At 52.3% G+C, this 25824-nt stretch overlaps 2 protein-coding genes, 2 long non-coding RNA genes and 4 other non-coding genes across 11 annotated transcripts; 2 read left to right on the forward strand and 6 right to left on the reverse strand.

Moving 5' to 3' along the window:
• Nucleotides 1-475: 475 nt before the first annotated feature.
• BORCS6 (BLOC-1 related complex subunit 6) lies at nucleotides 476-2342 on the reverse strand. The gene has a single exon (XM_032320291.1). The coding sequence runs from the start codon at nucleotides 2240-2242 to the stop codon at nucleotides 1172-1174; it is 1071 nt and encodes a 356-aa protein (XP_032176182.1). The 5' UTR covers nucleotides 2243-2342; the 3' UTR covers nucleotides 476-1171.
• Nucleotides 2343-2444: 102 nt separating this feature from the next.
• LOC116577288 lies at nucleotides 2445-3335 on the forward strand. Its single transcript, XR_004280479.1, has 2 exons — nucleotides 2445-2916; nucleotides 3041-3335. It is a non-coding gene; the product is annotated as an uncharacterized LOC116577288 (long non-coding RNA).
• A 5580-nt stretch (nucleotides 3336-8915) lies between these two features.
• On the reverse strand, nucleotides 8916-14137 carry AURKB (aurora kinase B). 4 transcript variants are annotated; one of them, XM_032320294.1, is made up of 9 exons: nucleotides 14028-14137; nucleotides 13636-13707; nucleotides 11803-11905; nucleotides 11638-11692; nucleotides 11201-11392; nucleotides 10735-10873; nucleotides 10474-10622; nucleotides 9356-9530; nucleotides 8916-9223 (listed from the first exon to the last, which is right to left on the reverse strand). In XM_032320294.1, the coding sequence occupies exons 2-9, from the start codon at nucleotides 13681-13683 to the stop codon at nucleotides 9050-9052; spliced, it is 1035 nt and encodes a 344-aa protein (XP_032176185.1). In that variant the 5' UTR covers nucleotides 13684-13707; nucleotides 14028-14137; the 3' UTR covers nucleotides 8916-9049. The 4 variants fall into 4 exon arrangements, with proteins under 4 accessions (XP_032176185.1, XP_032176186.1, XP_032176187.1 ...); XM_032320295.1 differs by having other exon boundaries at nucleotides 13636-13729; nucleotides 14028-14108; XM_032320296.1 differs by having other exon boundaries at nucleotides 11803-11967; nucleotides 14028-14044.
• A 7152-nt stretch (nucleotides 14138-21289) lies between these two features.
• On the reverse strand, nucleotides 21290-23337 carry LOC116577289. Its single transcript, XR_004280480.1, has 2 exons — nucleotides 22591-23337; nucleotides 21290-22314 (listed from the first exon to the last, which is right to left on the reverse strand). It is a non-coding gene; the product is annotated as an uncharacterized LOC116577289 (long non-coding RNA).
• TRNAW-CCA lies at nucleotides 21369-21440 on the reverse strand. Its single transcript has one exon. It is a non-coding gene; the product is annotated as a tRNA-Trp (tRNA).
• Nucleotides 22000-22071, forward strand: TRNAG-UCC. The gene has a single exon. It is a non-coding gene; the product is annotated as a tRNA-Gly (tRNA).
• TRNAD-GUC lies at nucleotides 22536-22607 on the reverse strand. The gene has a single exon. It is a non-coding gene; the product is annotated as a tRNA-Asp (tRNA).
• On the reverse strand, nucleotides 23106-23177 carry TRNAP-CGG. The gene has a single exon. It is a non-coding gene; the product is annotated as a tRNA-Pro (tRNA).
• Nucleotides 23338-25824: the final 2487 nt, after the last annotated feature.

The following is a 25824-nucleotide window of genomic DNA, read 5'->3' on the forward strand; positions in this document are numbered from 1 at the left end:
TTCCTTCTGTGATCTCTATAACGCTCTCGGCTACAATGTGGGGCTCCTGGAACATAACTTGGAGAGGTTGGAGTGAATACGACACTGAAAGGCGGAGTGTGGGAAAGTGTCAGGAATGGAGGTAAGAAGCGTTCGCAGTCTTCCTCCTGAGTCAGGATGTCCAAATCACCCAGCCCCTTCAAGATCTGAGAAGACAGCCCTTTCCCTTTCGGTACCAGAACACGCTGCTTATTTTACTGGATCCCTGAGCCCGAATATGCGTGTCTCACGTGCCCCACCTCCCGCGGCCGCCCCCTACCCCACCCCCATCGCAGTGCTGCCTGAGAGCAGGAACCATGGAACCCATGCCCTTGCCCATGGAGCCTGGGACTCTCGCCCCGCACCCAGCATCCGCCAAGAGAGCTCCACGAAAACCACCGACCCTCCTTCCCGCTCCTTCAGCTCACCAATCCCTGGAACCCCACACAGACACACCTCAGCCTTAGCAGCAGCACTTTAATTCCACAAAAACTCAGAAAGCCAAAACTGACTAGAACACTCCACAACAGGTGGGCTTCAAAACCAGCAACAATTCCGCCTGAACCCTGAGAGCAGTGAGACCCCTCCCACCTCACCCCCTCTACCATGCAACGCATTCCTTCTAGTTCCACCCCGGTTCTGGCTGCGGAAGGGGGATGGTAGGGGGCCAGAGGGCAGAAGCAGGTGGGCATCCTTGTCGGCATGGCGTGTGGCCAAGGATCACTCAAGCTCCCACAGCCCCTGGCACCTGAGATGTGGCCACTGGAGTCAGGGTGGCCACAGTGGGGGCTGAGGCCTCCTCCGTTCTCCGTTCTTGACCACATATGACAGTCCTGTCTCCAAGCTGAGACCTAAAGCCCTGGGTTCCCAGAGATGGTGCTCTGGCTGGAGAAGAGAGTCGATAACAAAGTCGCTCCAGATGGCCAACTTAAAAGAAGCAGAGCATCATCCCCTCCCACCAGGAGAGGCTTTAGAACTTCCCCCACATACACCTGAATAAGGCCCAGCGAGTGGTCGCAGGCCTGCTAAATGCGTCTGGAAGAGCCTCCAATACATAGACCTCCCCTCAGCGGGCAGTTCCCACCAGGGCTCCTTGAAGAGTCCTTAGGATTCTGCTGGGCCCTGGCTTGGCCAGCCTCTCCTGCCCTGCCGGTCACTTGCACAGGGCCTCCAACACCTCCAGGGTGCGTCGGATATCCCGCACTTGGCGCGCCAGCCCCTGAACTGGCTGCAGAGCCCGCTCCAGCTCTTCACAGCGCGCCAGCAGGGTGTACATGCCCTTGATGCTCATGTCCACCGCTTCGCCCAGGGAGTCCACGGCGTCGCGGTAGGTCTGGATGCAGCCCACGCTCAGCGCCGTCAGCTCCTGCACCGCGCCACCCAGCCCGCGCAGCAGACGGTCCACTCTGCCGCCTAGCTCCCGACTCAGCCGCTCCAGGTCCCGCAGCACGTCGGGGTCGATCGGGGGGATGGCCGGAGTGGGCGCGGGCGCTGCACAGGGCCGCGCCGGGGCGGGGGGCGGGGGTTGAGGGGCGGCGCTCAGACGAATCTTGAGTTGCAGGTTGTTGGCCACGAAGTGGGTGAGGTCGCCATGGCGGCTCACGGTGCCCTCGAGCTCCAGGGGGCTGGAGATGGTGGCGCGGCGCCCGCCGCCCGCGCCAGGCTCGGCACCCCCAGCGGACCCCGCGCCGCCGCACGCCCCGCTCAGACCGTCCAGGCTGCGGCTGTCCTGAAGACGGCTAGAGAACGAGCGCCCAGCCCTGCCGGCCGCCGCCTCCTCCTCCTCATCGTCTTCCTCCCGCGGCTCAGCCTCCATCCCGCGGCCTCCCGGGCTCCCTCGACGGCAGCCCCCCTCCGACGCAGGCTCGTCCTCCCGCGGCTCAGGATCCTCCTGGCGCCTGGAGGAGCCGTGCGGCTCGGGCTCGGGAACCGGCGCCCCCCGGCGGCTCCCCGGCGCGGACGGCGTCCCTCCGCGGCCCGGCTCTCCGTCCCGAGCCTCCCGCTCGGCCCGGTGAATGGAGCCGAGGCTCGAAGTCTTCGGGGACGCCGCGGGGTGGCGGCTCGCGCCCCCAACGTTCTCGGCCTCTTCCTGCCCGCACCCCGGGAGGCCCGAGGGCGGCGCGGAGGGCGCTCGGCCCGGGCCGCCGCCGAAGATCGCGGCTTGCTGCTCCCCCAGAACCAGAAGGTCCGCTTCGGGCCCAGGCCGCCCCCGGGACGACTCCATGCCGCAGTTGGGGGCAGGCAGCCGAGGAACTGATTCGCCCCGGCTCGGGCGGCGTCGGCGGCGCCTTTAAGGGGCGTTGGTAGAGGCGCGCGATTGGCAGCCGGCTGACAATGGTCAGGACAGGAAGAACACTCTGATTGGTCGCGGTGACCAGGAAGTCCCGGAAGAAGAGCTGTTACTGAGCAGCCGAACCCACGTGAGAGCCGGCGGGGCGGGGCGGAGGAGGTGACAGCTGCCCTCGTCGCTCCACCCCCTCAGGAGGAGGCGGGGCAAGTCTTAAAGATCAAGGTCCTGAAATACCCGAGTCCTCCGGGGCCGGGCACAGACTCGTCCCACCCACGGTTGTCACGCCCACGGTTGTTGCTCGGCAAACACACCCAGTGGGCCCCGCAGATGCGGCTCCTAGAGAGTTTGTGGGGACGCTTGGACCGTGGAGACTGAGCCGCACTTCGTCCGTGCGAAGGGATGCGGCCGGAATCCGCAGCAGAGCACGAGCGGCGAGGTCCACCGCCCTCGGCCCGCGGACCCGCAGTACTGCCCGGAGCGGCTCGGGATGGACACCCGAGCAGGTTGGAGGGCTTTCCTCTGCCTCCGCTGATCTGTCCTCTGCCTCCGGCGCCCTCCAGGTTGGGGCATCTCTCCGCTCCGAGGGTGCGATGTGATTTTGCCACGAGGTATATGCCATTCGGATCCCGTCTCTTCCCCCGCCTCCCTTTGCTGGTCTGGCTGCAGCCACACTGCTGGCCCCTCGCTGTCTCTGCCTCCGGGATTTACAGTTGCTCTTTTTTTTTTTTTAAGGCCGAGTCTACCAAGGAAGATTTCAGCTTCAATTCCTAATTCAAATACCACCGTTTCAGCGAGGCCTCCCGTGACAACCTGTTTAAAATCGAAGCCACTTTTCCCAGCAACTCCCGATTTCCCTTCCCTTCCTTAAGCTCTGTGAGGGTAAGAGTTGTTTTTTTGTTTGTTTGTCTTCTGGGTTTTTTGTTTTTTTGTTCTTGTCTGTTTTGATCCCTGTCCGCAGTGCTTAGGGTCCCCAGCATATGGTAGGCACTCCCTAATGTGTATTAAGTAAATGACCACAATCCGTTGATTTCCTCTTTGTGACTGGAACATATTCAAAATGTGTTTCTGTCTGGTGCACCCAGAGTCCTGACTACTAAACCATGAGGCCAATGGACTCCTCTAAGTTTCTCCCACATCTCTGGGACTGACAAGCCCCACCGCCGCCACCTTTCTTCCCTTTACCCCTCAGCAGCCAGACACTCTTCCTTCAGCAAGGGATAGAAAACACAAGTTGAACCAACAACTTAAAACGAGGGGACTGCATCGTGTCATATGATAATAGTCTCTAGACAAGAGTGTACTCAGAGAAGCTTGGGTCCAGTGCCCTAGGGCTGTCACAAAGGACCTGGTTTCTGTCTGTGGGGGGGTCACTATATCCCAAGTGCACTTCCTCATGGTGGCAAAATGGCTGCTGTTTGTCATTCTCTGGGGGTTGCATTAGTCTCCTTGGGCTGCTATAACAAAACACTATAAACACAAGAGACATTTATGTCTCAACACTTCTGAAGTCTGGGAGGCCCAGGATGACTGTTGATTTGGTTCCTGGTGAGACTCCTCTTCCTGTCTTCTCCATATGTCCTCACACCTGTGCATACAAAGCAAGCGCTCACCCTCCTCTTAGAAGGGACCAATCCTACCATAAGGACTTCAGCCTCACAACCTCATGGAAACCTGATTACCTCCAAAGGCCCCACCTCCCAATACCTCACAATGGGGGCTAATGTGTCAACATTTGACTTTTGGAGGCTCAAGAACCTTCAGTCCATAAGGGTGTCTCTCATCATCCTTTTTTTTTTTAATCTCCGGAGATCTGACTGTGTTTAAAGACACTCCCACCTTATCAGGCAGAGCCCACTTCCCACTCTGCAAGCTGAACTACCAAGCAGCCCCTCTTCCAGCTTCCCTGACCCATGGCTCTCGCCCTACCCTCGTTCGCTTCTTTTTTTTAAAGATTTTTTTTTTTTTTAAGATTTCATTTATTTATTTATTTTGACAGAGAGATAGAGAAAGAGCACAAGTAGGCAGAGCAGCAGGCAGAGGGAGAAGGAGAAGCAGGCTCTCTGTGGAGCAAGGAGCCCAAGGTGGGGCTTGATCCCAGGACCCTCTTAAGCACCCAGGCAGGTACTCAACCAACTGAGCCACCCAGGTGCCCCTTTTTAAAAAGATTATTATTTATTTGACAGACAGATATCACAAGTAGGCAGAGAGGCAGGCAGAGCGAGCGAGAGAGAGAGAGAGAGAGGAGGAAGCAGGCTCCCCACTGAGCAGAGAGCCCAACATGGGGCTTGATCCCAGGGACCTGGGATCATGACCTGAGCTGAAGGCAGAGGCTTTAAACCACTGAACCACCCAGGATTTTCAGAGAAAATTCTGAAGTGGAATTTTCCCTCGCTGGGCGGCCTGGTCCTTCTTGAGATTCCTGGTGCTCCTCCAGAGTCCATGAGTCACCCTGGATGCTCATAATAACGTCCACTTATGCTTAAGTGAGCCCAAATTATTCTGTTTCATGCAACCAGGACCCCTGAATGACATGCTTCCTCGTCTTCCAGAAGGAGGAAAGGAATAGCTTCCATTAGACCTCATAGAAGAACAAAGACGCATCTTTCCCCAAAGCCCCAGTTAATTTCCCTTTACATCTTATTGGCCTAAACTGGTTCACATGCACAATTTAGTCACATTGGGTAATACCATGTCTGTTTGACTTAGGACTGAGTATCAGGGACACCTGGGGCGCTTAGTCAGTTAAGCATCTTCAGGTCATGATCTCAAGGTCCTGCCATCGCCCCACATCCGTAGGGGCATGTGGGGAGTCTGCGTCTCCCTCTGCCTGTGCCCCTGCCCCTCCTCCTGCTCGTGCTTGCTCTCTTTCTCTCTCTCAAATAAATAAATAAAGCGTTTAAAAAAAGGACTGTGTATCCGGAAGCTGTCACTGGCAAGATGACAAGAATCAACTTATTAGGTTAAAACAATGATGGTCCTCCTGGAGCTAGGGGTGGGTCAGTTCCCTCCAGACCCCTGTAGCTGCAACACAGTGGGGGAGGGGCAGGGGGCTTGTCCTGTGTTAGAGGTCAGCCAAGTATGGCCGGTGCGCCAGATCCAGCTCCCTTCCCCTTTTTTATGGCTTGTGAGCTGAGAATGGTTTTTACAGGTTTAAATGGTTGAAAAAGAAATGAAGAAAGGATATGAAATTTCATATAATTATACAAAATTCAGATTTCAGTATCCATAAGTTTTACTGGAACACAGTTTATGTTCATGCATCTGAACTGTCTCTGGTTGTTTTTGGCAGAAACTTCATGATTTACCCCCCAGATAGTTTGCTATGTCTTGCCCTCTGGGCTGCTGGAAGTGGGAGCCCACCCCAGGAAGGGCTCCTTACTTCCGTTTGCCTATCCCTGTCAGTGGCCGCAGGCCACTGGGGTTCTCTGGTGCATGATTCATGTTTCCATGCATATGCACGCTCTGTTCATGAGACTTTGGAATACTCTTTTTAGAACTTTAGAAGCAGATTTGGGTCAAGGAGACTCGTATTACCCAATAGCAGGGAAATAGAGATGACTTTTGCTGCAAACAGGGACAAATGTCTTTTTATATTTAATTATTTAGACACATGGTTTTATTTTATTTTTTAATTTATATTATTTATTTATTTATTTATTTTGGAGAGAGAGAGAGAGAGAGAGAGAGTGCGAGCAGGGGGCTAGGGAGGAGGCATAGAGGGAGAGAGAGAACCTCAAACAGTCATGCCCAGCACAGAACCTATCTTGGGCCTCGATCTCCCAAACCTGAGATCATGATCTGAGCTGAAATCAGGAGTCAGTCGCCAGTCCAACCGAGTCAGCCAGGTGTGCCTAGACAAATGTATTTTGAAAAGCCCATGTTTTCCCCCACTACTCCCTGAACACACATATTTTTTTGTTGCAAACTACCCAATGCCTGTATATGGAAATTTGATATATGAAGAAAAGGGTGGCATTTGGGATCTATTTACATAAATGGTGCAAGTATAAGAGACCAGCGATTTGGACCAAAACAAAAATTAAAAAAAAAAAACAAAACACAAAAAAACACAATGACTTCATCCCTTATATTAAAAAAATAATTTTGATCACATTTAAATTTTTTTTTTTTTTTTTTTTAGAGAAAGAGTGAGAGTAGGAGCAGAGGGAGAGACTCCCACTGAGCATCAGGGAGCCTGATTAGGGATTCGATCCCAAGACCCCAGCATCAAGACCTGAGCCAAAGGCTGACGCTTAACCGGCTGAGCCACCCAGGTGCCTGAGAGTAGACTTTTTAATGCTATTTATACCATGTACATTACTGCATGTGAGAACAGAAAATTTTTTTTAAGGTTTTATTTATTTATTTGACAGACAGAGATCACAAGTAGGCAGAGAGAGAGAGGAGGAAGCAGGCTCCCCGCAAAACAGAAAGCCCGATGTGGGGAGCTTGATCCCAGGACCCTGGGATGCTAACACAAGCCGAAGGCAGAGGCCTTAACCCACTGAGCCACCCAGGTGTCCCAAGAACAGACTATGTTAGAAGCAAGATAGGATTATTTCCATCTTCAAGGACTCATAAAGATTAAGCCACTTGGCCAAGGTCACATGGCTAATGAACTGTGGAGAAGACTCGAACTCAGGGGTGCCAGCCAGAAGCTAAAGCTTGATCCTCTGCAGGCCACAAAGAGGGGAGCAGACCCCCTCTCACATCTTGCCAATGCCCGCAGCACCCACAGAAATGTGGCTAGGCTTTCGGGAGGATGTGGGGTGGAATGTAGGGTTTCTGTGAGATGTGGAATAATGACATACCATCACATTATTTAATTAAGGGGGTGGCTCTTGCTACGTGGAATTTTCATGAGCAAGGAGATAATGCCTCTCAGAAACGTCTCCTGAGGGGCCAAGCACAGGTTACTCAAAGGTCATAACGCAGAACCCCTGATTTTTCCCATGACTGAAAGGAGGCTGCAGGTGCCATTCTAGACAGGGAAGAGCAAGTGCAAAGGCCCAGAGGTGATTCTTTAGTGTACGAGTGTTGAAAAGCGGGAGAGGATCTTGCCACAGAATGAGTTCGGAGTGGAGGATGGGCCAGGAATAGAAGCAGGGAGAACACTTAGGAGGCTGGTGGCCTGAATCAGTGTGAGAGCGAGCAGTGGAGTTTGTGAGTAAGGGGGGTGGGGCTGGGACCCCATGGATTTCATTGGCTGAAGGAAGGAGGGGGTTGGCAGAGAAGAAAAGGGAGAGAAAACCAGGGTTTAAAAAAAAAAAAAAATTCTTACAACATCATTTGTTTTACCCCATGGGTAAGAGTCTTTTTACCCCATCTGGAGAAGAGTCTGCAGATATAATTAAGGATCTTGAGACAAGATTGTCCCGGATTATCTGGGTGGGTCCTAAGTCAAATGATTAAGTCACAGAGGAAGCAGAGAGAGAAAAGGGGAACAGCATGAAGCCGAAGCAGAGATGGGAGTAGGGCAGCCTCACACCCAGAAATGCCAGGAGCCACCCAAAGCTGGAAGGGATTTCCCATCCCCACCCCCACAACGCTCCCAGAGCCCCCGATGGGGGTGGGGCACTGTGGCCCATCTGATTTTGGACCAGTCAATTTTCTGTTTTAAATCCCCTGGGTATTTTGTTATTTGTTATTATTGGTAATTTGTTACGGCAGCTCTAGGAACGGCGGTGGCACATCAGTAACTAAGATCCAATAAAAATAAGAACATTTATTAAAAAAAAATAACAAGAGACTCCTGGGTGGCTCAGTGGGTTAAAGCCTCTGCCTTCAGCTCAGGTCATGATCCCAGAGTCCTGGGATGGAGCCCCACATCGGGCTCTCTGCTCCACGGGGAGCCTGCTTCCTCCTCTCTCTCTGCCTGCCTCTTTACCTACTTGTGATCTCTGTCTGTCAAATACATAAATAAAATCTTTAAAAAAAAAAAGCTTTAAAAAAAAACTGCATGAACTCTAAAAAAGAAAATATACTCCCATACCTTACATTGATTCAACGAGCAAATAACCAATAGATGAAGAGAAAGCCTTTGAAGAAAATTGACATCTAGTGAGGGCACCTAAAAACCAAACCCTTTCTTAATCTGGTAAGGAACCCTTTTTCCCTGGACTACACAGGAATGGTAAAAACTGCAAATCTTGTTCCAGTTCTGGGATCCATATGCCCATAAAATAAATGTGTGTGCCGCCCGAAAGTATCGATAGGACCATCCTAGCACGGCATTAAGGAATACAGACTTTAAAACCGGGCTCTCCCCACTTACTAGCTATGTGATTTTCAGTGGGCTCCGCAACCTCTCTGTGTCCTGGGCCCGACCCTCAGCAGAGCAGTAATACAGAGATAGCTTCTGGGGGAAGGCCCTGTTCAGTTGCTCCTAGGCTGGCAGAGGTGGAACTAGAAGGAAAGACTAGAGGCGCAGCTGAGGGGACAGAGACCCCAGCAGCCCTGGCAGGGGAAGAAACAAGGGGGGACAGGTGGGGACAGGTGGGGAGAGCTGAAGGAGTATGGGTGTGGAATTCTCACTATCCTCTCCCTCTAGGGGAACCCCCTACCCCCAGCAGTCTCCACGTGAATGTAAACCATCTAAACTCATCCGTACAAAAAGCTTCAGCCTTTATTAAATACACAGGGGGTAGAAGACAGGTAAAGGAGCCAGCCAGGTGCCTCTCCTTCTGACTCCACGTATACAGGCACACAAACAGACACAACTGAATCAACGAGAGCAGCAAGTCAGGGGACAGCCTGGAGGGCGGAGGGAGGCAGCACCCTCCGGGAGTGGGCCCGGACCCAAGGGTGCGCGGAGACCTGGGCCAGGGGCAGCCGTTCGGAGGGGTTGTGCCTGAGCAGCTTGGAGATGAGGTCCTGGGCTCCCGAGGGCACGGAGGCGGGGAACTTCAGGTCCACCTGCAGAAGTCGGGAAAAGACAAGGGCCCCCTTAGTGTTACCCTCGACCACCCCCCCAATCCATCTGGAGAATTCCAGGGTGCCCAGCGCCTGCCAGCCCCTGGCCTCTGCCCCCCGAGGCCGCCCTCCCACCTTGACGATGCGCCGATAGGTCTCATTGTGGGAAGCACTCTCGAAGGGCGGGTTTCCCACCAGCAGCTCGTAGCAGAGGACCCCGATGCACCAGAGATCCACCTTCTCGTTGTGTGTACGGCCCTCGATCATTTCCGGGGGCAGGTAGTCCAACGTCCCGCACATCGTCTTCCTCCTGGGTAGGATGAGGGGTGGCGGGGGGAGGGCAGCGATCCCAGGTGAAAAACCACCTCTCTTTTCCCGGCTGCCCCCCAGGCAGCTGAGTAACCGCAGGATGCTCCACGGGACTGTGTCAACCGGGCTCTGACAGGGCCCTTTGGGGCAGGGGTAGGGTAAAGACAGAACCCACAGTCCCAGGGTGGAATCCCACACAGCCCCAGGATTTCCACCAGGAGGGATAGATCTTAAAATAATCAGATCTAACGCTCAGGGGCGACGGGTGGCTCAGCTGGCTGAGGGTCTGCCTTCGGCTCGGGTCATGATCCCAGGGTGTTGGGATCGGATCCTGCGACTGGCTCCCTGCTCCCCAGGGGGCCTGCTTCTCCCTCTTCTCTCTCTGCTTCTCATGAATGAATGAATAAAATCTTAAAAAAAAAAAAATAAGTGCAACACCCATCTTAGAATTACTGGGAATGGGAAAACTAGGGTTGTCTCAAAAGCCCACTGGGCAGGTCTGGCTGAAATGGATCAGGCTGGGCGTCCGACTTTGGCACAGGTCATAATCCCGGGGTAATCGAGCCCCGTACTGGGCTCCCTGCTCAGTGGGGAGTCTGTGTCTCCCGCTGCCTCTGTCCCTCCCGCCCGCTTGTGCTCTCTTGCTCACTCTCAAATAAATAAATAAAATATTAAAAAAAAAAAAAAGAAAGAAATGGACTAGGTTAAATGTCCATCTATAATAGTATAATGAAGCCTTACAAGCGAGGTGGGATTATTCTCAGTGACGCGGTGAGTGGGTCCCAGGAAATCTGGGCAACAGAAAAGGGGGTCTCCTATCTTTGTCAAGAGATTGCTGTGTCTATAGGCACATGAGGACAAACCCGCACATCTCCGCGGACCAAGAAGATCAGGAGTGGTGCTACCCTGAGCGTGCCTGTCATTCACGCCCAAGCCCACCATACCTCAGGGAGGGGGCATGCACGGACCAGCCGAAGTCTGCGATCTTCAGCTCTCCCTGGAGCCCCAGGAGCAGGTTCTCCGGCTTTATGTCTCTGTGAATCACCTTCTTCCCGTGGCAGTATATCAGCGCATCGGCCAACTCCTCCATGATCTGGGAGCACCAACAACAGGAGGTCAGACAAGCCTGGGCCTCCAGCGCCAAGCGGCACGGACCCCCGCCTCGGGTCCCCTGCCGGTGCCCCCCAGCGCCCACACGCCCAGACCGTGGCTGTGCGCTGCTCGTCGAAGGTGCGGCTCTTCTGCAGTTCCTTGTAGAGCTCCCCGCGGGGGGCGTACTCCAGAATCAAGTAGATCCTTCGCCGGTCGTAGAAATAGTTGTAGAGACGCAGGATGTTGGGATGCCTGGAGGAGATAGGGCAGGACTCAGGTTGCATCCTGGCCTAAGGGACTGGGAAAGATGACAGTGCCAGGTGGGGTAAAGTGGGGTCGCATTTGGACCAGGCCAAGGATGGGGGGCTGGCAGTGATGACAGGGGGTGATCCTGGATTCACCAGGGCTCTGGATTCAGGGCTCTGGCCAGGGCTGGGAGCTCTGTGGGGTCCTTGACCAGGCCTGGGAGCTCCATGGGCCAAGGAACCACTATGGGGCAGTCTGGACGGGGGTAGCGGGTAAAAGAGGAGCCCGGGGAGGAGCAGAGGGGTTGAGGTCAGCGGAGGGCAGGGCTCATACTGCAGATGGGCCTGGATTTCGATCTCCCTGCGCAGCTGGTGCTCCACGCCCTCCTTTTCTATCTGAGACTTGAAGAGGACCTTGAGAGCCACGATGAAATGGCTTTTCTTCTCTCGAGCCAAGTACACATTTCCAAACTTGCCTTTGCCCAGAGGACGCCCGATCTCAAAGTCATCAATGGTGAAGGAGCGCCTGATGAGAGGTGGGGGGAAGGCAGGCTAGTGCCAGCTGGTGGGTCACGCGAAGGGGCTGCATGCCCCCCTCCCCCTCAGCCCTGCAGGTCCGCAGCCCTGCCACTCCTCTCCCAAGGGAAGTGAGGACGGATCATGCTTTCTTGCCTACATCCCTCCTCCTGCCCTGAGTGGCCACCTCCCTGCTGTCCTCCGTGTTTGCTCTCACCCCTGCTCTAACTGCCATCACAAGGCTTGGGTACTCACGTTGGGAAGTTGGGGGTCCCACTGCTGTTCTCCACCACCTTCTGGCCAGGGGCAGCTAATGAAACAACAGGGGAATTGAGGGGCCCCTCCTTGACATTTTCCTCCTGGCACCCTCCCCATAGACCCTAGTCTGCTCAGCTAAGTCCCCTCCCGCGTCCGCATTACCTGTGGGCTGGGTGTTGGAGCGGCTCATGAGGACAAGTGCAGACGGCGTGGCAGGGTCCTTCCGGAGGGCTCGCTGGGGCAGGGTGTTCAGGCCAGCCTGAGTCTGAGAAGGAGTAGCGGGAACCTCTGAGGGAGCCTTTGTCCCGGGGAGCGGGTTGGAATGTGCTAGAAGCAGCATTTCAGTACTCGCTGTCGGCCCACCCAGCCGGCCAGCCAGCCAGCCACCCCCTGTTCCAGGAGGAACACTGAGACCATGGTTTTTTACTCAGCCCAAGGCCCCACTCTTTGCTCCGTATTAAATGGGTTCTTCATAAGCGACCTAGTTTGGGCCAAGATAAGGAGCAGAGGACTCACCCCAACATTGAACATTTCACCTCCTTGGCCCTGGCCACACCACATTTTCATGCATGAAACCCTCTAACCTCTACGGTACCATCTGCAAACCCACATTCATTCCCCCTGACCTACCCCACCCCTCTGGGGAGTAGACGGTCAGGTTAAAAAAAAAAAAAAACAAGGGGCGCCTGGGTGGCTCAGTTGTTAAGCCTGCCCTTGGCTCAGGTAATGATCCCTGAGTCTTGGGATTGAGCCCCACCACCCCCATCGGACTTCCTGCTCAGGGGGAGGCCTGCTTCTCCCTCTCTCGAGCTCTCTGTCAAATAAATAAAATCTTCAACAACAACAACACCCCCCCCACACAATTCTAGCAGAAACATTCTCACAGCCCCCTAAAATTCAGTCTAGAGGCACCTGGTTGGCTCAGTCAGTAGAACATGCAACTCTTGATCTCAGGGCTGTGAGTTTGAGCCCTGTGTTGAGTGTAGAGATTACTTACAAATAAAATCTTCAAAGATTTTTTTTTAATTAGAAAAAAATAAAACTCAGTATATTAAGGTTTAGATAAGGCCCTGGAGGTCTTGAAGGTTGCAGCAAATTCCAGTGTTCACCCCTTTGCAACAACCGGCTTTGGAGACACCGAGCGCTACTCTGATGGCCCTGCACTATTTCTCTCTTGCAGCGTTTCAGAGTAATATACACAACCTTTTGAAGTTGTGTGGAAGAAGTGACCGTGGTTTCTCTTTCAGACTCTGTTCTTGCCAGCCTCGCTAAGACGGCGGGAGCTGGTGGACAAGGGGATAGCTGGACCCTTCAGGATACCCAAGCCCCATGAAAGGGAGCAAAGCCTATGAGAGCTCCCTCCTTCTTCTTAGCCTAGAGAAGAAAGCCTCATGCCCTAAAAACCCATTCCCAAGCAGTGATATCAGTACAGAATTTATAAGTAAGCAAGTGGGACAAATAAGAGTCCAGAAACACATCCACATAGAGGTGGGCATTTTATGTAATAAAGGTGGCATTTCAAATCAGAAAGCAGACTGTCCAGTAAAAGGTCTTAGGACAACTGGAAAACAAATCTATTTAGATTCTGATCTCATACGAGTCGCTAAAACAGATTCCAAATTATTAATTTAACATATCCTGAATCTTTTAAACTTATAAAAAACCCGTTCAGAGTCTCTCTCTACTTCCTGTCTAGCCTACTGGGGGTCATGGCCCCCAGGGCAAACCCACCTGCTCAGTCCCAGATACCATGTGTGTAGGCAACAAGTAGGCTCAACCCTGCAGAGCTCCTCCTAGGCTGATCAGATTCAAGCTGGCGGCACCCGACTGGGTGTAGTTGCAAATGCCCAGACCGGGTTCCGCCAGCAAAGTCTTGGGACCCACTCCTTGGAGCAAAGCGGGGAGGACTCGGAGGGTCGTCCTCCGCACGACCTCAAGTCCCCAGGCAGGAACTCTCCCTGCGGGCGGGGGGAGGGGAGGTGGGCAAGTCCTTACCGTTTGCCGGCCGTAGGGCCAGGGGTAGGCGTTCTCCTTCTGGGCCATCCTTGGAAGGAAGGGGGAGGAGAGCTGGGCAGACGAGGGAGACAGGCTGTCAGAAGCAGGAAGGAAAGAGGGAGCGAGAGAGGGAGGGGTCGGACCGATCGGGGCGGAAGCGCGGCTCGGGGGCTGGGGAAAGGGGGCTGCCCAAATCGCAGGCTCCTCCAGGCGCGCGGGGCGCTCGTCTTGCCGCCCCGCCCTGCTCCTGCGGACCCCCCTCTCAGGACCCTCCCTCTACCCTTGAGATTTCAGGAGCCCGGCGGGTGCGCGCGGGCCGCCCAACGGACCCCCGACCTGCCTGATCACTTGCCCTCTCCCAGCGCAAGACCCGCGAAAGGCCGCCAGCTCACCTGGCGCCCGTGGCACAGCCACCCCGGGCCGCGGGCAAACGACTGAACCTGCCAGGCCGGGCCCCCTCCGAGGCCCTTTCAAATCTCCCGCCCTGGCCCCATTGGCTAAGCACGCTGTCCGTTCGCGGTTCTCATTGGCTGGACTCCCCGTGACGTAGGCCGTGGGACCCAATGCGGGAGGCGGAATGCCAGACACCGCCCACCGGAGGTTCGGGGCCGGAAAGCCGCGGCATCTCGGAGCCCGGAGTTCTCACGTCTTCTTCCTTCACTAATTGCAAATTTCCATCCATCCGGAATGTCTCCTTCTGTATGTAGGAACCAGGGTTTTGTTCTCGACCGGCGGGGAGCTCGTTGTGGCAGAACCGTTTGTTACACAAATCACTCGTTCCCCGCGGAATTTCAAGGCCGCCCTTTACCCGGAGCAAGCCCCAGATTCCACGCAATCTCCACCAAAATTCCAACGGCGATTTTCACAGAAACAGGGGAAAAAAAAAAAAAAAGAACAAAAACGAATGCGTCTGGAACCGCCAAAGGACGCAAAGAGCCAGAGCGATCTTGAGAAAGAACAGAGCCACAGGTTTACGCTTTCTGGTTTTTCTGGGCTCGGACTGCATCACAAAGGTGCAGTCATTGAAACAGCCGGGATTGACTTAAAAACGGTCCCGTGGACCAGCACGTGGTCAGTCAGCTTCTGGAAGTCGAGCCAAGAATACGTAATGGGAAAGGGTGGGAAGAAGGTGGTCCCTTCAAAAACGGTGCTAGGAAAATTGCACATCCACCTGCAAAAGAGGGAAACTGGGCCGCTCTTACACTACACACACGAATTAACTCAAAATGGGTTAAAGACTTGGACCTAAGACCTGAAACCATAAAACTCCTGGAAAAACACTCAGGCTGTAGACTCCTTGACATAGGTCTTGGCAATTTTCTTTTCTTTCTTTTTTAATCTGACACCAAAAGCAAAAGTCAGACAAACAAGTGGGGCTGCATCCAACTAAAAGCTTCTACACCGCCAAGAAAACTCAACAATATGAAAAGGCAATCTAGTGAATGGGAGAAAATATTTGCAAATTATGTACCTGATAAGGGGTAATATCCAAAATAGCTAATGAACTCATAGGACTTAATGGCAAAAAAAAACAAACAAAAACCCAAACAATGTGATTTAAAATGGGGGGCGCCCGGGTGGCTCAGTGGGTTAAGCCTCTCCCTTCCACTCAGGTCATGATCCCAGCATCCTAGGATCCCGACCGGCATGGGGCTCTCTGCTCATCAGGGAGCCTGTCCCCCAACCCCCAGGCCGCTTGCCTCTCTGCCTACATGTGATCTCTGTCTGTCAAATAAAAAATACATAAATAAAATCTTTTTAAAAATGGGCTGAAGATCGGAATAGACATTTTTCCAGAGAAGACCTACAGATGACCAACAAGTACATGAAAGATGCTTACCATCATTAATCATTAGGGAAATGCAAATCAAAACCACAATGAGATTCAGCCTCACACCTGTTAGAATGGTTGTCATCAAAAAGACAAGAAAAACCAATTTCGGGGCGGGGGAAGAAGAAAGAAAGAAAAACCAAGTTTGGGTCAAGAAGTAGAGAGACGGGTGTCAGGTTTTCTCCCATTGAGGTTGATATTCTTTGTGTGTTTCTCATAGATAGATTTTACGAAGTTGAGGAATGTTCCCTCTATCCCTATACTTTAAAACGTTTTAATCAGGAACGGATGCCAAATCTTGTCAAATGCTTTTTCTGCATCAATTGAGAGGACCATGTGGTTTTTCTCTCTTCTCTTATTGATTTGTTCTATCACACTGATTGATTTGTGAATATTGAACCACCCCTGCATCCCATGGATATATCCCACCTGGTCATGGTGGATAATCTTTTTAATGTACTGTTTGATCGGATTAATTAGGATCTTGTTGAGAATCTTGGCATCCATACTCATCAGGGATATGGGTCTGAAACTCTCCTTTTTGGTGGGGTCTTTGCCTGTTTTGGGGATCAGGGTAATGCTGGCTTCATAGAAAGAGTCTGGAAGTTTTCCTTCTGCTTCAATTTTTTGAAACAGCTTCAGGAAAATAGGTATTAATTCTTCTTTTAATGTTTTGTAGAATTCTCCAGGGAATCCGTCCAGTTCTGGGCTCTTGTTTTGGGGGACGCTTTTGATCACTGCTTCAATATCGTTACTAGATATCAGTCTATTTGGGTTGCCTATTTCTTCCTGATTCAGTTTTGAAGTATGATGCCTCCATCAGAAAGGTTGAATACCCAACTTTTGTAACAACATGGATGGGACTGGAGGAGAGTATGCTGAGTGAAATAAGTCAAGCAGAGAGAGTCAATTATCATATGGTCTCACTTATTTGGGGAGCATAAGGAATAACACGGAAGACATGAGGAGATGGAGAGGAGAAGAGAGTTGGGGGAAATTGGAGGGGGAGACGAACTATGAGAGACTGTGGACTCTGAGAAACAAACTGAGGATTTTGGCGGGGGATGGGAGGTTGGGTGAGCCTGGTGGTGGGTACTGTGGAGGGTATGTATTGCGTGGAGCACTGGGTGTGGTGCATAAACAACGAATTCTGGAACACTGAAAAGAAATTTAAAAAAAAAAAAAAAAAGAAGAAGTAGAGAGAAGGGAGCCCTCGTGCACTGGTGGGAATGCAAACTGGTGTGGCCAGCATGGAAAACAGTATGGAGGGTCATCAAAAACTTAAAGACAAAAAAACAAAACAAAACAAAAAAACCCAGGGACACCTGGGTGGCTCAGTTGGTTGGGCAGCTGCCTTCGGCTCAGGTCATGATCCCAGCGTCCTGGGATCGAGTCCCACATCGGGCTCCTTGCTCGGCAGGGAGCCTGCTTCTCCCTCTGCCTCTGCTTGCCATTCTGTCTGCCTGTGCTCGCTCTCTCCCCCCACCTCTCTGATAAATAAATAAAATCTTAAAAAAAAAAAACCCAAAAAACAAAACAAAACAAAACCCAAAAAACAAAGCTTAAAGGCAGAACTACTATAGGACCCAGCAATTTCACTTCTGAGCAATTATCCAAAGGAAAGCAAGATTCAAAAAGATATCTGCCCCTCCTCTGCTCATTTTCTCTCTCAAATATATATATAAAATCTTTAAAAACAGCACACTACTCCTGATATATTGTGATAGTAGATACTTGGATCTCCATATTTCCGGCCTCTTTATTCTGTTCCATTGTCTGCATGGGTTTATTTTTGAGTCATTACTATTTTATCCTTTAAAGTCTTGCCCTCACATCTGTAGCAGGAATTTTCCACCAGCGGACCTTTCTATGCAGGTCTCCCCATGGTGGCTGCATTGTTTGGATGGACCCTAACTCTTCTCCTTCTCCCCACACTCCCTTCCTCTCTGCTCTTTCCAAACACAGATGTCATAATTGGGTTAATAAGTACATCTGGGGGCCTCCTATGGAACAAGGAGTGGGTATTTGTAAGTGTCACGTGTCCAGCACCCTTCCTCTTTCTTCAACACCTGAACTTGGCTTTAGGGAACCACCTGCCCCGCCCCCCACTTCTGGGTAGTCAGTTTCCATTGTAGTCCGTTTCTGTTTTTGCCAACTCCCAATCCCTAACTTGATGGAGACCTGTTGTAGTGGACAGTGTGGTTGTCTAGCTAGTGTTTATTCTCTGGCCATTCACACTTCGAGAAGGCACCTAGAAGTTTCTTGCACAGGTCTGGGATCGGATGCTGATTGATTGACATGAGTCAACATCTTTTACTCCCGGTTCTTGGTCATTGGTTCAGGGATCAGCTTGTGACCCAAGCGACCCAGTGAATGGGAACTTTATGATTCTTTTCCAGAATGCTGGGCAGAAACTCCTTTTCTCCACAAAGCCCACCTTGCTGCTGCTGGTCGTGCTCCAGAAGGGAGCAGCCTGAAAAGGAAGCTAGCTTTGTAGAAGGTCTGCGAAGAACCCAAGATCTTGATGGTGTCGTTCAGCCTCTCAATGCCCATTTTGCACTTTCCTTATAGGGACCTGTAGGTCTCTTCCCTAATGCGTTGACTCAAGAGTTTCGTTATTCACCGTCAAAAGTGTACTAACTGACACACACCTACAGACCTAGAGGGTTCTTAGCTATAGAGTGTGAGTGAAAGATGTGAAACCACTAAGAGCCAATCCCTTGATCTACAAAAACACCATTTTCATATGATTCAGCCAAATGTAAATCCAAGAAGTCCTTATGGGTTTCTCCAGCGCTGCGTAATGCTTTTGGCTGAAAGTTACAGAAAACAGTCAGCAGTGGCACAAACAATAGGGATCTGTTTTCTCTTAGCAATAAGTCAGCAGGTAGGTGGTTGTTTTGTTGGAGATGTAGAATGTCCTTCCTGTGCTTCTATTGACATGTCCCTTAGGACTGCCAGATGGCTGCCAACGGTCTCTGCCCCCTTAAACAGGATGAGCAGAAGTCTTTCCAGAAGGACCCAAGAGATTTCTCACTGGCCAAAAATGCATCCCATGACTACTGCCAAGGAGACTGGTAAAGTGTCTTAGGGTCAGCCACCTAACCCTGCTTCCCCAGGTCAGGGAGCCCATGACAACTCCCTTGCCTTCATCAACATACTTGGCATGGAGAGACCAGCTAATGAAAAGCTTTGTAAAAATTCCATCACCTGCCCAGTACTTTATTCCTCATGATTTAGCGAAGGGTGATTTTTCTGGAATCTGTCAGGGGACACAGTGCATGGGTAGGACGTACCCTGATAGATCCAATGCTCTGTCCTTGCCCCCGTAGTCCGTAGTCCTTAAATTCCCACTTGCCCATTATGCCTGAAGCTATTTGGCCTTTCAGGAATATTTGATGTGCCAGCATGCGATCGGGATTTGCATTATTCATAAACAAAACAAAACAAAAGCTATCTGTTTATCCGCTAGGCAACCATCAGCTGCCTGTTGAAGTTCATGAACAAAATCTCTGTTGTTAACCCCAGTGATTCTTGAGGTGCCATGAAGGGGGGAATTGCCACTGTTCTTGCTAGGGCTGAATTTTGCCAAGACTAGGAAGGGTTAGAATTGGATTCTTACTCAAAGGTCAGGGCAGGATGGTTAGGATAGTATAATGTTTGGGAGGCACAGATGTTAGTCTCTTTAATTTCTGATAATGGGATATCCCCCAAAGAAGTTTCAGGACAAGAATTCTCATCATCCTCCAGTGAGCCTGTTTCAGGAATGAGGAGTAGAGTCAGGAGGGTCTGGAAGGGGCTGGTTGTGGGGGTGGGGTGGGGCGGGGAGCCTGGCCAATATTCCCAAGGATCGGGGTTGAGGTGGGGAGTGACTGCCAGCGGCTGGCTACGAGGTTTTCAGAGCGATGAGAATGTTCTGGAATCAAATCATGGTGACTGGTGCACAAATGTGTGAGTACACTACAGATCCCTGCATTATGCACATTAAAATGGTTAAAATAGTAAATTGTACCTTAAGTGTATCTTACCACGAGAAGTGATGAAATATTTCAAATATCAAGAATACTTTTTAAAAGCACTTGTGTAACTACTATTCAATTAATTAACTCTTTTTTTTTTTTTAAAGATTTTATTTATTTATTTGACAGACAGAGATCACAAGTAGGCAGAGAGGCAGGCGGGAGGTGGGGCGGGTGGGGTGGGGGAGAAGCAGGCTCCCTGCTGAGCAGAGAGCCCTAGGAGGGGCTCGATCAGATGACCCTGAGATCACAACCTGAGCCAAAGGCAGAGGCTTAACCCACTGAGCCACCCAGGCACCCCCAATTAATTAACTCTTAATAAACTTTGCCCTAGACGTCCATTTCATTATCAGTTAGGAAGGAGGTTAGGTTTGAGGTTGGCGTAGAGGAGAATAACTACCATGACTTCCAGTGCTTTGACAAAACCTCAGATGCGAGGCCTTCTGGCCAAGCGTCTGCGATTTCACGTTTTTGGAGCCTTCGTTGTATCCCTGGGGGTTGCAGCTTTCTATAAGTTTGCTGTGGCCGAACCAAGAAAGAAGGCATATGCAGATTTCTACCGACACTACGATTCCATGAAAGATTTTGAGGAGATGAGGAGGGCTGGTATCTTTCAGAGTGCAAAGTGATTTTGGAATGTAAAGAATTTCTTTGGGTTGAGTTCAATTGAAGTTTGTCACTGACCTGTGTTCCTGAACTATGAGGCACGAATATTGGGTTATGGAATTGTCTTGATAAATAAACATCTAACACATAAAAAAACAAAAAAACAAAAACAACAACAACAAAAACACAAAAAACTTTGCCCTATTTTTTTTTCTTTTTTGGTGAAGTAAAAGGCATACAGGTAAAGCTCCAGGGTAAAATTTTAAGAACTAAGTCTATGTATACAGTTTCTGGACTATTTTCTATTGTCTTCTTTTAAAAATTCCTTTTTGACGTAATCAGAGGTTCTAATTCTCTCCTCCACATCATTTAGCTTCCTTTGTCACACTATAATTAATCAATTAATTATTATTTTTAAAATATTTTATTTATTTGACAGAGTATCTCCTAAAAGGTGCTCTGCTTAGGGTGGGCCTTGATGGGGAAGCTGGGCTGCGGGCTGTGCTCATCATATACCTTCCGAGTCACGTGGTCAGAGCTCCCGGGCAGCTGTCACCTCCCTAAGTCATCAACAATTCCCAATTGGGGCACGCACAGTCTGTGCAAGGGAGTGCGGATTGTCTGCCTCGGTCTGGGCACACGTGACCAGTGACGGATCCGACAGAAAGCCGACAGCTCTGCAGCCTAGGCCAGGTGCCCTCGAACAGAGGCACTGTTAGGAAAGAGATGTCCAGGAAGAAATCTCTCGCTCGGGTGGACAAGGCCTACGGAGTGGCCGGCCTGTATTTGTTTGTTGCCCCCGCCCCCTACCCAATAGGCCGGAAGCAGCAAAAATGCACTTGGCTCCAGGCTTCTAGTGACATTTGAAAAAGTCTGGAGAACATTTGCATTTAATTAATTGCTACGTATAATAATGATCAGTTTTTGCTACTCTCCTTCCAATATAGAATCTTTATTGCTCCAGAGACATGTTCTGAGCAAGAACTCGGAGCCGTTAGTGAACGATTTGCCCTACGATTCCTAAAATATCCATGAGATTAAAGATGTCACTGTTGGTTGATTTGACTGAAACAGTCAAGATGCAAAATAAATTCCTAAATTTGGGGGGGGGAGACATTCCTAAATTTGTATATTAGGAGAAGATTCATATACTTTGGGGAAAGAAAAAAAAAAAAGAGGCACTGAGGTGGTTTTTTTTTTTTTCCTATTATAGAGACGAGGACTTTTACCCGAAAAGTATCAACGCAGCCCCTGGTATCGAAAATGGCAAGCTTCAATGACCCCGACGTGATTTGAACACGCAACCTTCTGATCTGGAGTCAGACGCGCTACCGTTGCGCCACGAGGCCTTCCCAAACCCGCGGCTGGCCGGACCTCGTGAACAGATCGATCGTTAGCGACAAGGGGCGGAGCTAGGCCCTCCGGACCCTCCCTTAAGTATCGGCTGAGTTGCTCTTGGAGCCGCACGTGGACATCTGGGAACAACCCTCCCTCCGTAGGTGAAACTGGGCTTCGGCGCACTTGGTGCGAAGGTCAGCTCTTTAGCTCTGGGACACACGGAGCTCGCTCCGCACAGAAGCGACTGGTGTTCGGGACTTATTTTTAGGGAATGATGAAGCCATCGCGGTGTCGCTGCCGTCCCGGCCGCCGCCCCCTCCCCCTCCCCCCCATCCCGACAAAGCTTCGATGTATCTCTGGCTCTGCCAGTGACCCAGAAAGCCCCTTCACTCAGGTCACCTGAACCTCGCTTTCCCCTGTGTCAGCTGCGTGCGGTCAAGCGCAGTCTCTCGCGGGGTGACGGGGGTCACGTCGTCCACGTCCACCCGCAGCTCCCCGGAAGTCACGTTCCCCAGGCCACGCACCGCGCAGGTATTGAAATACAGCGTCAGGAACTGCTCCTTTCAGCGGGCGTTGGTGGTATAGTGGTGAGCATAGCTGCCTTCCAAGCAGTTGACCCGGGTTCGATTCCCGGCCAACGCAAGGCTCTTTATTTTCGTTTATTTTTAGATTTATTATTATGTTTTAAAATCTTTTCCCTTGTTCCGAGATCGCCCCTCTGCGGGGACCCCCGTTGGCGAAGCACAATCAGCACCGAGGTCTGACGCCCAGCCGATCCCGCAAGCGCGCGACCGAGTCGCGGAGGGAGCGCGGCGACGGCTCGGTGCGGTCCTTCCGGCCGTGCGCCTCGGTCTACGCCCGCGGACGCATCTCGTCAGCACATTCCTTGACCCGAGGGGACAAAGGGCTCATTCATCCGCACAATTACCACGCAAGGTGCCCAAGGCGAAACACAAACTCGGTGAGTCCGAGAGTCAGGACCAACTACCCTTTACTTCCCCCTTCCCTTGCCTCTTTGTTTCTAAGGGATCTGTCCACCCCACGTCCAGGCCGGGGAACCTTGCTGTGAGCAGGCTGAAAAAAAATAGCAAAAAAGAATCACGCTACTCCCCGTCGGGGAATCGAACCCCGGTCTCCCGCGTGACAGGCGGGGATACTCACCACTATACTAACGAGGAAGGAGCTGATCGGGTTGCTCTCCAGCTCGAGCATCTTATGTCTCTGACCGCGCTCCGACCGGGCTTCCATCTCTCCGAGCCCCGGGAAGGGCCCGCCTGAGACCCGCGCACGCCCTAGACCGGCCCTGAGCGACCCGGAGATGCGGAGACCGGCCTGTGACAAGTCCCGCCGCGTTCTGCTCGCCGTCATCCGCAACCCCAGCCGGCCTGCCGGGGACACGCGCGGCGCGCGAAGAAGCGGGGCGGGAAACGCGAGGCGCCGGCCTCACGTCCGCACGCTTCCGCGCCCTCCTGTCCGGCTCCCCGGTCCCGGCGGCACGTAGCGAGCTCCCTCCGGCCACCGGGCTGTGCGCTCGGAACAAAAGACCTCCCAGCGAACCGCATCGGCTCCAGGCTCTCGGCCAGCCGCGCGGAGTTCGTAGCGAGGTCTGCGTGCCGCGCCGGCCGTTCCGTCCATCCTCGCCTCTGGGCGCTCCGGTCTCCGCCAAAACGGAAGCCGGGCTCGTCCGGGATTTGAACCCGGGACCTCTCGCACCCGAAGCGAGAATCATACCCCTAGACCAACGAGCCGACGTGAGGATATGGTCGCGGACGCCTTTAGAGGTCGTACCAGGCCGGCTGCGGTCCTAGGACCACGACTGGCGGCGGAGCCGACCTGTCGCGCGCGCTGGGACTACGCGCCCCGACGCCCGCGACTCCTGAGCCGTGTGTGGGAATCTCCGCTCCCGCCCGCGAGCTCCGACTCCTCCCAGGAAATAACGTCGGGGAAGTAGGAGGGTGTGGTCTTGGCCTGGTCCGCATCCCGTGCAGCCCTCCAGGACGACCCTGAGCGCCCGGGTTCCCGCTCCTTGTGGTCACCGTCTCGGGGTCAGTGCGTAACCTGGGGTTTCGCCTCTTCCCGCTGGCGCTCGCCGTCCTCGCACCCAGTGCTCTGGCGCACAGCTTTGAAGATAGGCGGTGGAGTTTCCTGGTTTGGGACAATGAATGAGCCCTGAGATTCCTAGGTGAACACCTGCACCTGCCCATCCTCCTGGAGCAACGAGTAGGTCCAGTATCCAGGCAAGGGACTAATTCCAGGGACCAAGAGGACCCCCCGGAGGAGGAGTATTTGAGCGGAGCGGGGATTTCCAACCTGAGTGATTGGGGCGAGGTGGCAGGTCTGGCGACCAGGACCGTCCCTGTTCCTGACATTCAACACCCCTACTAGCATTGGTTGCAGGACTTCCAGCCTGTATGGTCAGGTTACCCCCACCGTCCGGTGCACCCTCCACTCTCCACTTAACTCCTAGGATGGGCGGGAAGGAGACCCTCCTCCCTGCCGCCCAAGACCCCCAGAAGGTAAGGGGCTCCGAGGCAAAGGTCCGCATAAGTGTGACATAAGACCAGGCCACCGGAGGTTCCCGGGCTGAGTGAGTCTTTAAGGTCTTAATAAAACTCACCAGGCTCTCACTCTGGAGCTGCCCGGATCCTGGCAGGACATGGTGGAGTCAGCTGCCTGCCACCTTTGTCCCTTCCCTCTGCTCAGAGCCTGCTCCGGGGAGTTCTCCCAGCGGGGTCTGACCAGCCACTGCCCCCCGCCTCCCCATAGCATCTCTGGGCTGAATCATTTTGTTCCCCCTCCCAGTGAGGTGATTTGTGGGGTGCGGCCCTTCCTAATACCCAGCCCACATATACTTTGGTGGGGAGACTTCAATGAAGGGTGCACCCCTTTGCTTTCTTTCCCAGGTGTCCCCGGCCAGACAGTAGGGGAAGGCAGTAGAGAGCAGCCCATCATCCTGTCCTGTCCTTCTCTTCAGGGGACCAAAGAGCTCACGGCTGGTCTTCTGGCATCTCCCTCCACCTTACCCTTTTGCAATTTCTGTTTCCTACTCTTCCGCGCCAGCTTTTCCCCCAAGTGTCTAGGGACCACTCTCTTAACCTGGGGTCAGTCACCTAATCCATACAGAGATGGAGCCCTACGTCCCTTACAGAACACGATGAAAGCAGAGGCCCTTTTCCCTAGAAAAATGCATTCCATACCAGAGAGTTCACAGATACCCTGCACCCCCACGCAGGGACCCCACTTTCAGGATCCAAGAACGAAGATATAAACTGATCGCTGTTTAAGTTTCTCGTGTTTTACATTTCAGTGGGAGTTATGGCAAGATTGAGTTATATGGCAAGATTGAGTTATGGCAAGATTAAGTTATAACTTTGGGTAGTCCTAGTTGTTTGGAAAAGATTCAGTGGGAAAGAGTGAAAAAAATATTCTTGGGGAATTTGAGTTGGTGGCACCCCTTGCTCCCAGCCCTTCCCTAAAGTGGAACCCAGGCATCGTCCTGAATTTCTCCCTCTTTTTCAGACTCCACATGCTAACCTCTTGTTTTTTTCTTTTTTAATCTTAAACATGCCTTGAATTCAACCCCTCTTTTCCATCTCTTCCACAATGGCTTGGTGCAAGCCTTTGATGTTTCTGGAACCGTGCTTTGTCTCTACACACACATGCACACACACACACATGCACACGCACGCACACACACGCACGCACGCACACGCACACACGCACGCACACACACAGCCTCTGATCCCTTGTGCTACTGTCTCATGTAGCATTGATCTAGCATATTATATAATTTAATTTTTAGGACAGTTTCCTTGTTTATTGGACTGCTGTGTTCCCAGGATCTAGATCAAGGAATGGCCTGGATACAGTAAGAGTTGTTCAGTAGAACACAGGGCAAATTTCCACGTTGTCTCTGAGACTTAGCTCACTTCCTCCAGAGAGTCTCCCTGGACTACTCTACTCTCGGGCCTCATGAGATACCCCTTCTCTCCCTTTGCGCACTGGGTTGTGATTTCCTCTTCCTTTCCACGAGCTCTTGGAGAAAAGGGGCCTTTCTGTGCAGCGGGCAGCCCAGGGTGCCCTGCACCTTGACCTGCCATTCTGAGACAGCAGCTCCTTCAATACCGCATTTGCCCTCAGACATCTTAGGATGGTCTCCCCACCAAAGGATCGTATCTAGATCTTTCTGCCTGTCTTCCAGGAAGGTTTAGGCCCTGCCCAGGGCCTATAGGTCCTATTTCTTGTCTCCTCCCTCCACAGCCTTCCCTGCACGCTGGCCAGCCGGGTTTCAGTGCTCCTTTCCGCACCCCACTTCCCGGAGACCCTACTCGGAACGAGTTCTCTCCTGCTCCTGACCTGTCCACATTCGTGGCCCGGCCCTTCAGCAGGCTCTTG

The sequence above is a fragment of the Mustela erminea genome, chromosome 18, assembly GCF_009829155.1.
Source record: "Mustela erminea isolate mMusErm1 chromosome 18, mMusErm1.Pri, whole genome shotgun sequence".
NCBI classification, from domain to species: domain Eukaryota; kingdom Metazoa; phylum Chordata; class Mammalia; order Carnivora; family Mustelidae; genus Mustela; species Mustela erminea.